The sequence below is a fragment of the Argopecten irradians genome, chromosome 4 (assembly GCF_041381155.1).
Source record: "Argopecten irradians isolate NY chromosome 4, Ai_NY, whole genome shotgun sequence".
NCBI lineage: Eukaryota > Metazoa > Mollusca > Bivalvia > Pectinida > Pectinidae > Argopecten > Argopecten irradians.
In genome coordinates, this window is record NC_091137.1 from 52,818,843 (window position 1) to 52,833,291 (window position 14,449).

At 31.4% G+C, this 14,449-nt stretch overlaps 1 protein-coding gene across 1 annotated transcript; it reads right to left on the minus strand.

Moving 5' to 3' along the window:
* Positions 1 to 385: 385 nt before the first annotated feature.
* On the minus strand, positions 386 to 12,812 carry LOC138321991 (uncharacterized). The gene is made up of 3 exons (XM_069266054.1): positions 12,245 to 12,812; positions 11,472 to 11,605; positions 386 to 998 (listed from the first exon to the last, which is right to left on the minus strand). The coding sequence occupies exons 1-3, from the start codon at positions 12,293 to 12,295 to the stop codon at positions 626 to 628; spliced, it is 558 nt and encodes a 185-aa protein (XP_069122155.1). The 5' UTR covers positions 12,296 to 12,812; the 3' UTR covers positions 386 to 625.
* Between the last annotated feature and the right edge of the window lie 1,637 nt (positions 12,813 to 14,449).

Sequence of the window (14,449 nt, forward strand, 5' to 3'; positions counted from 1 at the left end):
TTTGGTGGACACCAATTTAAATATTCGTTTGTAGGGCTGACTTCATGATGTTGAATAACTTCATTGCTGGAACAAATTTTTCAATAATTGTAAAATAGTGGATATTGATTGTGATCGTTTTACAGATATTTTGATTGATTTTGTAGAATCTGCTGTAGCTCCTAAAGAAGGTATTGTAAAATGTTCTTTCTAACTTATGAACAAGTCTATAGCAACCTTATTTTATCTACAAGACATTTAATGCCCCTTGTGACATTTTAGTACATATATCCTGTTCATTTTCGACAATGTTAGTTTACTCATGAAATAGGGCTAAAAAGTAATGAAATCACAGTTGTTTTTAGTAAAATCATGAATTTATGACACAGAACATACTACACAAAACCCAAATATATCATGTTTTATTCACTGAGTTAATCACAGCATGCAGTACGTATACGGTAACCGCAAATTAATGTACACATACAAACATATCTAGTTATGATGAAAAAAAAGAAAATATTTTCGTTTAACATATTACACATTATAAATATAATATTACGTCATAATAAATATGAATGTGGATTTTCGTACTTCTGCTTGGCAATGCAGTTTTCTACTATGATAATAACAGTTTTCAGCGGCGCTATCTAAAACGAAATACCATGTTTGCAGCACAAACCAAAGTTACACCAAAAAGTGACGCGACCGAACTGGCGACTGACGCGCCCTTGTTTAGATCCGGTCGATGTGACGTGGAGTGCGGGTGAGTTGAGGACACGTAGCCAGTACAGCCCGATATGCTAGTGCTAAATGTAGCCTGACCGGACGGCCCCAGTTGACATACAAAGTTCTTAACCAGATTGTTGATGAGAAAGGTCATTTCCAGTTCCTCGTCCGGCTCTCCCGTTACAACAACATCAACAGTTGTCTCCCCTCGTACGACCAGGCTGACCCGTTGAGGAGACATAGGTACCCATTTATTGATCTCGCCTAGAACGCCAATAGAAGTTCCATTCCTGAAACATTGATGTGACACTCTCTACACCATTCTGGCGTAATGGTTTTAAAACACGGTGTTAATCTTTGACTTGTACTGGATTCACTGCGATAAATATGTCTGATCCGCTAATTTGGTCGTCTAGGACATTAACGTTGATAGTTACGAATACTAAACTTTGTTATTTAAACCGATATAAAACAGGTTTTGATACCATGGTTAAAGTAGACCTAAAATGATCAAAGAATTTAAAAATAAATAACATGTTCTGATTCCATGGTTAAAGTAGACCTAAAATGATCAAAGGATTTAAAAATAATAAAACAGGTTCTGATACCATGGTTAAAGTGGACCTAAAATGATCAAAGGATTAAAACAAATATAAAACAGGTTCTAATACCATGGTTTAAGTGGACCTAAAATGATCAAAGGATTTAAAAATTTAAAAAACAGGTTCTGATACATTGGTTTAAGTAGACCTAAAATGATCAAAGGATTTAAACCAATATAAAACAGGTTCTGATACCATGGTTTAATTAGACCTAAAATGATCAAAGGATTTAAAAATAAATAACATGTCCTGATACCATGGTTAAAGTAGACCTACATTGATCAAAGGATTAAAACAAATATAAAACAGGTTCTGATACCATGGTTAAAGTAGACCTATAATGATCAAAGAATTTAAAAATAAATAACATGTTCTTATACCATGGTTTAAGTAGACCTAAAATGATAAAAGGATTTAAAAATTTCAAAAACAGGTTCTGATACCATGGTTTTAGTAGACCTAAAATGATCAAATGATTTAAACCAATAGAAAACAGGTTCTGATACCATGGTTAAAGTGGACCTAAAATGATCAAAGGATTTAAAAATAAATAACATGTTCTGATACCATGGTTAAAGTAGACCTAAAATGATCAAAGGATTTAAAAATGATAAAACAGGTTCTGATACCATGGTTAAAGTAGACCTAAAATGATCAAAGGATTTAAACCAATAGAAAACAGGTTCTGATACCATGGTTAAAGTAGACCTAAAATGATCAAAGGATTTAAAAATAATAAAACAGGTTCTGATACCATGGTTAAAGTAGACCTAAAATGATCAAAGGATTTAAAAAATAATAAAACAGGTTCTGATACCATGGTTAAAGTAGACCTAAAATGATCAAAGGATTTAAACCAATATAAAACAGGTTCTGATACCATGGTTAAAGTAGACCTAAAATGATCAAAGGATTTAAACCAATATAAAACAGGTTCTGATACCATGGTTAAAGTAGACCTAAAATGATCAAAGGATTTAAACCAATATAAAACAGGTTCTGATACCATAGTTAAAGTAGACCTAAAATGATCAAAGGATTTAAACCAATATAAAACAGGTTCTGATACCATGGTTAAAGTAGACCTAAAATGATCAAAGGATTTAAACCAATATAAAACAGGTTCTGATACCATGGTTAAAGTAGACCTAAAATGATCAAAGGATTTAAACCAATAGAAAACAGGTTCTGATACCATGGTTAAAGTAGACCTAAAATGATCAAAGGATTTAAAAATTTAAAAATATAAAACAGGTTCTGATACCATGGTTAAAGTAGACCTAAAATGATCAAAGGATTAAAAAAATAATAAAACAGGTTCTGATACCATGGTTAAAGTAGACCTAAAATGATCAAAGGATTTAAACCAATATAAAACAGGTTCTGATACCATGGTTAAAGTAGACCTAAAATGATCAAAGGATTTAAAAAATAATAAAACAGGTTCTGATACCATGGTTAAAGTAGACCTAAAATGATCAAAGGATTTAAAAATAATAAAACAGGTTCTGATACCATGGTTAAAGTAGACCTAAAATGATCAAAGGATTTAAACCAATATAAAACAGGTTCTGATACCATGGTTAAAGTAGACCTAAAATGATCAAAGGATTTAAAAATTAAAAAACAGGTTCTGATACCATGGTTAAAGTAGACCTAAAATGATCAAAGGATTTAAACCAATATAAAACAGGTTCTGATACCATGGTTAAAGTAGACCTAAAATGATCAAAGGATTTAAAAATGATAAAACAGGTTCTGATACCATGGTTAAAGTGGACCTAAAATGATCAAAGGATTTAAAAATGATAAAACAGGTTCTGATACCATGGTTAAAGTGGACCTAAAATGATCAAAGGATTTAAACCAATATAAAACAGGTTTTAATACCATGGTTAAAGTAGACCTAAAATGATCAAAGGATTTAAAAAATATAAAACAGGTTCTGATACCATGGTTAAAGTAGACCTAAAATGATCAAAGGATTTAAACCAATAGAAAACAGGTTCTGATACCATGGTTAAAGTAGACCTAAAATGATCAAAGGATTTAAAAATAAAAAAACAGGTTCTGATACCATGGTTAAAGTAGACCTAAAATGATCAAAGGATTTAAAAAATAAAAAACAGGTTCTGATACCATGGTTAAAGTAGACCTAAAATGATCAAAGGATTTAAACCAATATAAAACAGGTTCTGATACCATGGTTAAAGTAGACCTAAAATGATCAAAGGATTTAAAAAATATAAAACAGGTTCTGATACCATGGTTAAAGTAGACCTAAAATGATCAAAGAATTTAAAAAATAATAAAACAGGTTCTGATACCATGGTTAAAGTAGACCTAAAATGATCAAAGGATTTAAAAATTAAAAAAACAGGTTCTGATACCATGGTTAAAGTAGACCTAAAATGATCAAAGGATTTAAAACAAATATAAAACAGGTTCTATACCATGGTTTAAGTAGACCTAAAATGATAAAAGGATTTAAACCAATATAAAACAGGTTTTAATACCATGGTTAAAGCAGATCTTAAATGATCAAAGGATTTAAACAAATAGAAACAGTTCTGATACCATGGTTTAAAGTAGACCTAAAATGATCAAAGGATTTAAACCAATATAAAACAGGTTCTGATACCATGGTTAAAGTAGACCTAAAATGATCAAAGGATTTAAAAAATAATAAAACAGGTTCTGATACCATGGTTAAAGTAGACCTAAAATGATCAAAGGATTTAAAAAATAAAAAAACAGGTTCTGATACCATGGTTAAAGTAGAACTAAAATGATCAAAGGATTTTAAAAACAATACCATGGTTAAATAGACCTAAAAAACAGGTTCTGATACCATGGTTAAAGTAGACCTAAAATGATCAAAGGATTTAAAAATGATAAAACAGGTTCTGATACCATGGTTAAAGTAGACCTAAAATGATCAAAGGATTTAAAAAAATAATAAAACAGGTTCTGATACCATGGTTAAAGTAGACCTAAAATGATCAAAGGATTTAAACCAATATAAAACAGGTTCTGATACCATGGTTAAAGTAGACCTAAAATGATCAAAGGATTTAAACAAATAGAAAACAGGTTCTGATACCATGGTTAAAGTAGACCTAAAATGATCAAAGGATTTAAACCAATAGAAAACAGGTTCTGATACCATGGTTAAAGTAGACCTAAAATGATCAAAGGATTTAAAAATAATAAAACAGGTTCTGATACCATGGTTAAAGTAGACCTAAAATGATCAAAGGATTTAAACCAATATAAAACAGGTTCTGATACCATGGTTTAAGTAGACCTAAAATGATCAAAGGATTTAAACCAATATAAAAACAGGTTTTGATACCATGGTTAAAGTAGACCTAAAATGATCAAAGGATTTTAAAACATATAAAACAGGTTCTGATACCATGGTTTAAGTAGACCTAAAATGATCAAAGGATTTGAAAAATAATAAAACAGGTTCTGATACCATGGTTAAAGTAGACCTAAAATGATCAAAGGATTTAAAAATTATAAAAACAGGTTCTGATACCATGGTTAAAGTAGACCTAAAATGATCAAAGGATTTAAACCAATAGAAAACAGGTTATGATACCATGGTTAAAGTAGACCTAAAATGATCAAAGGATTTAAAATAATAAAACAGGTTCTGATACCATGGTTAAAGTAGACCTAAAATGATCAAAGGATTTAAACCAATATAAAACAGGTTCTGATACCATGGTTAAAGTAGATCTAAAATGATCAAAGGATTTAAAAAAATAAAACAGGTTCTGATACCATGGTTAAAGTAGACCTAAAATGATCAAAGGATTTAAACCAATATAAAACAGGTTTTGATACCATGGTTAAAGTAGATCTTAAATGATAAAAGGATTTAAACCAATATAAAACAGGTTCTGATACCATATTTAAAGTAGACCTAAAATGATCAAAGGATTTAAAAAATAATAAAACAGGTTCTGATACCATGGTTAAAGTAGACCTAAAATGATCAAAGGATTTAAACCAATATAAAACAGGTTCTGATACCATGGTTAAAGTAGACCTAAAATGATCAAAGGATTTAAAAATAATAAAACAGGTTCTGATACCATGGTTAAAGTAGACCTAAAATGATCAAAGGATTTAAACCAATATAAAACAGGTTCTGATACCATGGTTAAAGTAGACCTAAAATGATCAAAGGATTTAAAAAATAATAAAACAGGTTCTGATACCATGGTTAAAGTAGACCTAAAATGATCAAAGGATTTAAACCAATATAAAACAGGTTCTGATACCATGGTTAAAGTAGACCTAAAATGATCAAAGGATTTAAACCAATATAAAACAGGTTCTGATACCATGGTTAAAGTAGACCTAAAATGATCAAAGGATTTAAACCAATATAAAACAGGTTCTGATACCATGGTTAAAGTAGACCTAAAATGATCAAAGGATTTAAAAAATAATAAAACAGGTTCTGATACCATGGTTAAAGTAGACCTAAAATGATCAAAGGATTTAAACCAATATAAAACAGGTTCTGATACCATGGTTAAAGTAGACCTAAAATGATCAAAGGATTTAAACCAATATAAAACAGGTTCTGATACCATATTTAAAGTAGACCTAAAATGATCAAAGGATTTAAAAATAATAAAACAGGTTCTGATACCATGGTTAAAGTAGACCTAAAATGATCAAAGGATTTAAACCAATATAAAACAGGTTCTGATACCATGGTTAAAGTAGACCTAAAATGATCAAAGAATTTAAAAAATAATAAAACAGGTTCTGATACCATGTTTAAAGTAGACCTAAAATGATCAAAGGATTTAAAAATTAAAAAAAACAGGTTCTGATACCATGGTTAAAGTAGACCTAAAATGATCAAAGAATTTAAACCAATATAAAACAGGTTCTGATACCATAGTTAAAGTAGACCTAAAATGATCAAAGGATTTAAAAATAAAAAAAACAGGTTCTGATACCATGGTTAAAGTAGACCTAAAATGATCAAAGGATTTAAACCAATAATAAAACAGGTTCTGATACCATGGTTAAAGTGGACCTAAAATGATCAAAGGATTTAAAAAATAAAAAACAGGTTCTGATACCATGGTTAAAGTAGACCTAAAATGATCAAAGGATTTAAAAAATAATAAAAACAGGTTCTGATACCATGGTTAAAGTAGACCTAAAATGATCAAAGGATTTAAAAAATATAAAACAGGTTCTGATACCATGGTTTAAAGTAGACCTAAAATGATCAAAGGATTTAAAAATTAAAAAACAGGTTCTGATACCATGGTTAAAGTAGACCTAAAATGATCAAAGAATTTAAACCAATATAAAACAGGTTCTGATACCATGGTTAAAGTAGACCTAAAATGATCAAAGGATTTAAACCAATATAAAACAGGTTCTGATACCATGGTTAAAGTAGACCTAAAATGATCAAAGGATTTAAACCAATATAAAACAGGTTTTAATACCATGGTTAAAGTAGATCTTAAATGATCAAAGGATTTAAAACCAATATAAAACAGGTTCTGATACCATGGTTTAAAGTAGACCTAAAATGATCAAAGGATTTAAAAAATAATAAAACAGGTTCTGATACCATGGTTAAAGTAGACCTAAAATGATCAAAGGATTTAAACCAATATAAAACAGGTTCTGATACCATGGTTTAAAGTAGACCTAAAATGATAAAAGGATTTAAACCAATATAAAACAGGTTATCTGATACCATGGTTAAAGTAGACCTAAAAAGATCAAAGGATTTAAAAATTAAAAAAAACAGGTTCTGATACCATGGTTAAAGTAGACCTAAAATGATCAAAGGATTTAAAAAATATAAAACAGGTTCTGATACCATGGTTAAAGTAGACCTAAAATGATCAAAGGATTTAAACCAATATAAAACAGGTTCTGATACCATGGTTAAAGTAGACCTAAAATGATCAAAGGATTTAAACCAATATAAAACAGGTTCTGATACCATGGTTAAAGTAGACCTAAAATGATCAAAGGATTTAAAAATAATAAAACAGGTTCTGATACCATGGTTAAAGTAGACCTAAAATGATCAAAGGATTAAAAAAATAATAAAACAGGTTCTGATACCATGGTTAAAGTAGACCTAAAATGATCAAAGGATTTAAATCAATATAAAACAGGTTCTGATACCATGGTTAAAGTAGACCTAAAATGATCAAAGGATTTAAACCAATATAAAACAGGTTCTGATACCATGGTTAAAGTAGACCTAAAATGATCAAAGGATTTAAAAATAAAAAAACAGGTTCTGATACCATGGTTAAAGTAGACCTAAAATGATCAAAGGAATTTAAAAAATAAAAAACAGGTTCTGATACCATGGTTAAAGTAGACCTAAAATGATCAAAGGATTTAAAAATTAAAAAACAGGTTCTGATACCATGGTTAAAGTAGACCTAAAATGATCAAAGGATTTAAAAAATAAAAAACAGGTTCTGATACCATGGTTAAAGTAGACCTAAAATGATCAAAGAATTTAAACCAATATAAAACAGGTTCTGATACCATGGTTAAAGTAGACCTAAAATGATCAAAGGATTTAAAACCAATAAAAAACAGGTTCTGATACCATAGTTAAAGTAGACCTAAAATGATCAAAGGATTTAAAAAATAAAAAACAGGTTCTGATACCATGGTTAAAGTAGACCTAAAATGATCAAAGGATTTAAAAATGATAAAACAGGTTCTGATACCATGGTTAAAGTAGACCTAAAATGATCAAAGGATTTAAAAATAATAAAACAGGTTCTGATACCATGGTTAAAGTAGACCTAAAATGATCAAAGGATTTAAACCAATATAAAACAGGTTCTGATACCATATTTAAAGTAGACCTAAAATGATCAAAGGATTTAAAAAATAATAAAACAGGTTCTGATACCATGGTTAAAGTAGACCTAAAATGATCAAAGGATTTAAAAAATAAATAAAACAGGTTCTGATACCATGGTTAAAGTAGACCTAAAATGATCAAAGGATTTAAACCAATATAAAACAGGTTCTGATACCATGGTTAAAGTAGACCTAAAATGATCAAAGGATTTAAAAAATAGAAAACAGGTTCTGATACCATGGTTAAAGTAGACCTAAAATGATCAAAGGATTTAAAAAATATAAAACAGGTTCTGATACCATGGTTAAAGTGGACCTAAAATGATCAAAGGATTTAAACCAATAAAAACAGGTTCTGATACCATGGTTAAAGCAGACCTAAAATGATCAAAGGATTTAAAACAAATAAAACAGGTTCTGATACCATGGTTAAAGTAGGACCTAAAATGATCAAAGGATTTAAACCAATATAAAACAGGTTCTGATACCATGGTTAAAGTAGACCTAAAATGATCAAAGGATTAAAAAAATATCAAAGGAAAACAATAGACAGGTTCTGATACCATGGTTAAAGAACCTAAAATATCAAAGACTATAAATGATCAAAGGATCAAAGGATCAATATAAAACAGGTTCTGATACCATAGGTTTCAATACCTTAGCCGGAGCAAAATTTAAAAGTTTCTTAAAAACATTAATAACAAAAGAAAATATATGTCGATTTAAGATGAGGAACAAACCATTATAATGTAAAACAGGTTCATTTCTCTGATAACCATGTTTAAATACTCTGCGACCTACGGAAGACTAAAATTGATCAAAGGATTTTAAAAATGATAAAACAGTTTCTGATACCATGGTTAAAGTAGACCTAAAAATGCTCTACAAAATCAAAAGGATTTAAAAAAAATAAAACAGGTTTTCTGATGGCCCATGGTTAAAGTAGACCTAAAATGATCAAAGGATTTAAAAAAATAAAAAACAGGTTCTAAAGAATTTAAAGTAGACCTAAATGATCAAAGGATTTAAAAAACAAATAAAACAGGTTCTGATACCATGTTTAAAGTAGACCTAAAATGATCAAAGGATTTAAAAAATATAAAAGTCAGGTTCTGATACCATGGTTAAAGTAGACCTAAAATGATCAAAGGATTTAAACCAATTATAAAACAGGTTCTGATACCATGGTTAAAGTAGACCTAAAATGATCAAAGGATTTAAACCAATATAAAAACAGGTTCTGATACCATGGTTAAAGTAGACCTAAAATGATCAAAGGATTAAAAAAATAATAAAACAGGTTCTGATACCATGGTTAAAGTAGACCTAAAATGATCAAAGGATCTAAATCAATAAAAAACAGGTTCTGATACCATGGTTAAAGTAGACCTAAAATGATCAAAGGATTTAAAAAAATAAAAAACAGGTTCTGATACCATGGTTAAAGTAGACCTAAAATGATCAAAGGATTTAAACCAATATAAAACAGGTTCTGATACCATGGTTAAAGTAGACCTAAAATGATCAAAGGATTTAAAAAAATATAAAACAGGTTCTGATACCATGGTTAAAGTAGACCTAAAATGATCAAAGGATTTAAAAATTAAAAAAAAAAAAACAGGTTCTGATACCATGGATAAAGTAGACCTAAAATGATCAAAGGATTGAAACCAATATAAAACAGGTTCTGATACCATGGTTAAAGTAGACCTAATGTGATCAAAGAATTTAAACAAATAGAAAACAGGTTCTGATACCATGGTTAAAGTAGACCAAAATGATCAAAGGATTTAAAAATTTAAAAAAAAAACAGGTTCTGATACCATGGTTTAAGTAGACCTAAAATGATCAAAGGATTTAAAAATTAAAAAAAAACAGGTTCTGATACCATGGTTAAAGTATATTTTAAATGATCAAAGGATTTAAACAAATAGAAAACAGGTTCTGATACCATAGTTAAAGTGGACCTAAAATGATCAAAGGATTTAAACCAATAGAAAACAGGTTCTGATACCATGGTTTAAGTAGACCTAAAATGATCAAAGGATTTAAAAATAAAAAACATGTTCTGATACCATGGTTAAAGTAGACCTAAAATGATCAAAGGATTTAAACCAATATAAAACAGGTTCTGATACCATAGTTAAAGTAGACCTTAAATGATCACAGGATTTAAAAATAATAAAACATGTTCTGATACCATGGTTAAAGTAGACCTAAAATGATCAAAGGATTTAAAAAATATAAAACATGTTCTGATACCATGGTTAAAGTAGACCTAAAATGATCAAAGGATTTGAAATAATAAAACATGTTCCGATACCATAGTTAAAGTAGACCTAAAAAATGATACCAAATGTCAAAGGATTTAAAAATTATAAAACATGTTCTGATACCATGGTTAAAGTAGACCTAAAATGATCAAAGGATTTGAAATAATAAAACATGTTCCGATACCATGGTTAAAGTAAATGATCAAAAGATTTAAACCAATTGGTTTAAGGCAAAAAAGACAAACAAGCAAAAAAAAAAAAAAAAAAAAAAAAAACATTAAAAAATCAACAATGCTTTCAATAAATGCAATCTCTTTCAATTTAGACTTTTAGAACTTGTGCACAATCTGTACCGTGATGCTGTTGGAATCAGAGAATAAAGGGTTGAAGGGCGATAACTCATGTAATGACATACACGACCACTTTTTCCTATTTGACGGTATATGCTAGCGATTTAGGCAAATTAAACCATAGAGTTCCATTGTTTGGGTGGCCATTGGTTAATCGTGGGTTAATCTATGTATGTGTGTATATGTACAGGGAAACCAATTTTGGTGACAAATTGTGTTAAACCCTATTTTAAAAATCAACTCTTAATCCGACAATCGAAGCCGTAAATGCCTGTAATATATCAAAAGTGGAAGGTTTTCTGATGAAAACAGTATTTTTACCAGTATTATTTCACTGTTAAAAATGGTTCGAAAATTGGCTATATTTCAAATATCTGTGGTAAAAAAGCAATTTAGAAATCAACGATTTTTCAAGTATTTACACAATTTCTCTGTTGGAATAATTATAGTAAATTCAATAAATATAATAATGGATTGCGATGATGTGATGATATCTTGGTGGCTTTTCACAGATTTTGACATGTAAGACTAATTCATTTAGTTATCGCCCTCTACCTTTGTTCTTGACTAGATACTCTTTCTATGTCACAAACGCTATCTGTAGGTTACGGGAACCTCGGACACAACACCAGCAGTGTACCACTTACATAACGAAGACAGTAGAGAAGTAGTAGAGACAGAAGTTCCCATCCGTACAGCCTCTCAGATGGAGTGGATTGTTGTCGTCAAATTTAGAAATATTATACACATCTGCGTAGGAGAACACGACACCCGAGGCCAGCTGTGCAATAAATATAATAAATCTTCAAAAGATCACTTACATCACACCAAGAAAACACTTAATAGAAACACAATGGGCTTTGATTATTACTTTAACATAGTAATATTATATAACTATAAAATATCAATACTTCCAGAGCAAGAGACACTGTTATAAAAGACTGTTTAAGATGAACCACTCCGAATATAGATGCCAGTACTTTATTGCCTCCGAGTCGGTGACGTCAGCTGACCATACAGAAAGAAAGAGTGAGTGGCTATTGTCACAGTGGCGTCAGCTGACCATACAGAAAGGAAGAGTGAGTGACTATTGTCACAGTGGCGTCAGCTGACCATACAGAAAGGAAGAGTGAGTGACTATTGTCACAGTGGCGTCAGCTGACAATACAGAAAGAAAGAGTGAGTGGCTATTGTCACAGTGGCGTCAGCTGACCATACAGAAAGGAAGAGTGAGTGACTATTGTCACAGTGGCGTCAGCTGACCATACAGAAAGGAAGAGAGAGTGACTATTGTCACAGTGGCGTCAGCTGACAATACAGTAAGAAAGAAGAAGTGTCTATCGCCTAAGTGGTAACAAAAACAGGTACAAAAGTCAAAACTCACACGCGGAAAAGATCTACATGTAAGTTATTAGCTTACCAGGGAATGAAATCCAGTTTCATTCGGATAAACAACATAATCTGACGTCATATTGGCTGCGAATAGGATACCGAAGTATGCATACGAAGCCTGATTCTGTTGTTTAATCTTTGTGTATGAAGTCCATACTTCTCCAGTGGGACCGTTAGCGTTCGGTAGGGCACTCTAAAACACAAAGGTTCATCTGAAGCACATTGAAGTGAAGGAAAGCCAGAGTATTCGGAGAAAAAACAGTTGCCAATGGTCAGTAATTGACGTAGTAATTCGTAATACGTAGTAATATGTCCCCACCATTCGGCTACCCGGATGTATTTCAAAAGTCATTTAAAAACGAAATAACATCTGGATGCATATCGATATCGTTATTTAGAAATGGGTTTATTCAGAAGAGTTCTATCACATTAACTTTCCCTAATTTCACTTTATCGGTAATTTACGTCATAACATCAGTTTAAAGGTTTACCTTGATTAGTTGTGGGTCTATATCTTACCTTGATTAGCTATGGTCTATACCTTACCCTGATTAGTTTTGGATCTATATCTTACCTTGATTAGCTGTGAGTCTATATCTTACCTTGATTAGCTGTGGGTCTATATCTTACCTTGATTAGCTGTGGGTCTATATCTTACCTTGATTAGCTGTGGGTCTATATCTTACCTTGATTAGCTGTGGGTCTATATCTTACCTTGATTAGCTGTGGGTCTATACCTTACCTTGATTAGCTGTGGTCTATATCTTACCTTGATTAGCTGTGGTCTATACCTTACCTTGATTAGTTGTGGGTCTATATCTTACCTTGATTAGCTGTGGGTCTATACCTTACCTTGATTAGCTGTGGGTCTATATCTTACCTTGATTAGCTGTGGGTCTATACCTTACCTTGATTAGCTGAAGGTATATATCTTACCTTGACTAGCTGTGGGTCTATACCTTACCTTGATTAGTTGTGGGTCTATATCTTACCTTGATTAGTTGTGGGTCTATATCTTACCTTGATTAGTTGTGGGTCTATACCTTACCTTGATTAGTTGTGGGTCTATATCTTACCTTGATTATTTGTCGGTCTATATCTTACCTTGAATAGTTGTGGGTCTATATCTTACCTTGATTAGATGTGGGTCTATATCTTACCTTGATTAGCTGTGGGTCTATATCTTACCTTGATTAGTTGTGGGTCTATATCTTACCTTGATTAGCTGTGGGTCTATACCTTACCTTGATTAGTTGTGGGTCTATATCTTACCTTGATTAGTTGTGGGTCTATATCTTACCTTGATTAGCTGTGGTCTATATCTTACCTTGATTAGTTGTGGGTCTATACCTTACCTTGATTAGCTGTGGGTCTATATCTTACCTTGATTAGCTGTGGGTCTATACCTTACCTTGATTAGTTGTGGGTCTATATCTTACCTTGATTAGTTGTGGGTCTATATCTTACCTTGATTAGCTGTGGTCTATATCTTACCTTGATTAGCTGTGGGTCTATATCTTACCTTGATTAGCTGTGGGTCTATATCTTACCTTGATTAGCTGTGGGTCTATACCTTACCTTGATTAGCTGTGGTCTATACCTTACCTTGATTAGTTGTGGTCTATATCTTACCTTGATTAGTTGTGGTCTATACCTTACCTTGATTAGCTGTGGTCTATACCTTACCTTGATTAGCTGTGGTATATATCTTACCTTGATTAGCTGTGGTCTATACCTTACCTTGATTAGCTGTGGTCTATACCTTACCTTGATTAGCTGTGGGTCTATACCTTACCTTGATTAGCTGTGGGTCTATATCTTACCTTGATTAGCTGTGGTCTATACCTTACCTTGATTAGCTGTGGGTCTATACCTTACCTTGATTAGCTGTGGTCTATACCTTACCTTGATTAGCTGTGGTCTATATCTTACCTTGATTAGCTGTGGGTCTATATCTTACCTTGATTAGCTGTGGGTCTATACCTTACCTTGATTAGCTGTGGGTCTATACCTTACCTTGATTAGCTGTGGGTCTATACCTTACCTTGATTAGCTGTGGGTCTATACCTTACCTTGATTAGCTGTGGTCTATATCTTACCTTGATTAGCTGTGGGTCTATATCTTACCTTGATTAGCTGTGGTCTATATCTTACCTTGATTAGCTGTGGTCTATATCTTACCTTGATTAGCTGTGGGTCTATATCTTACCTTGATTAGCTGTGGTCTATACCT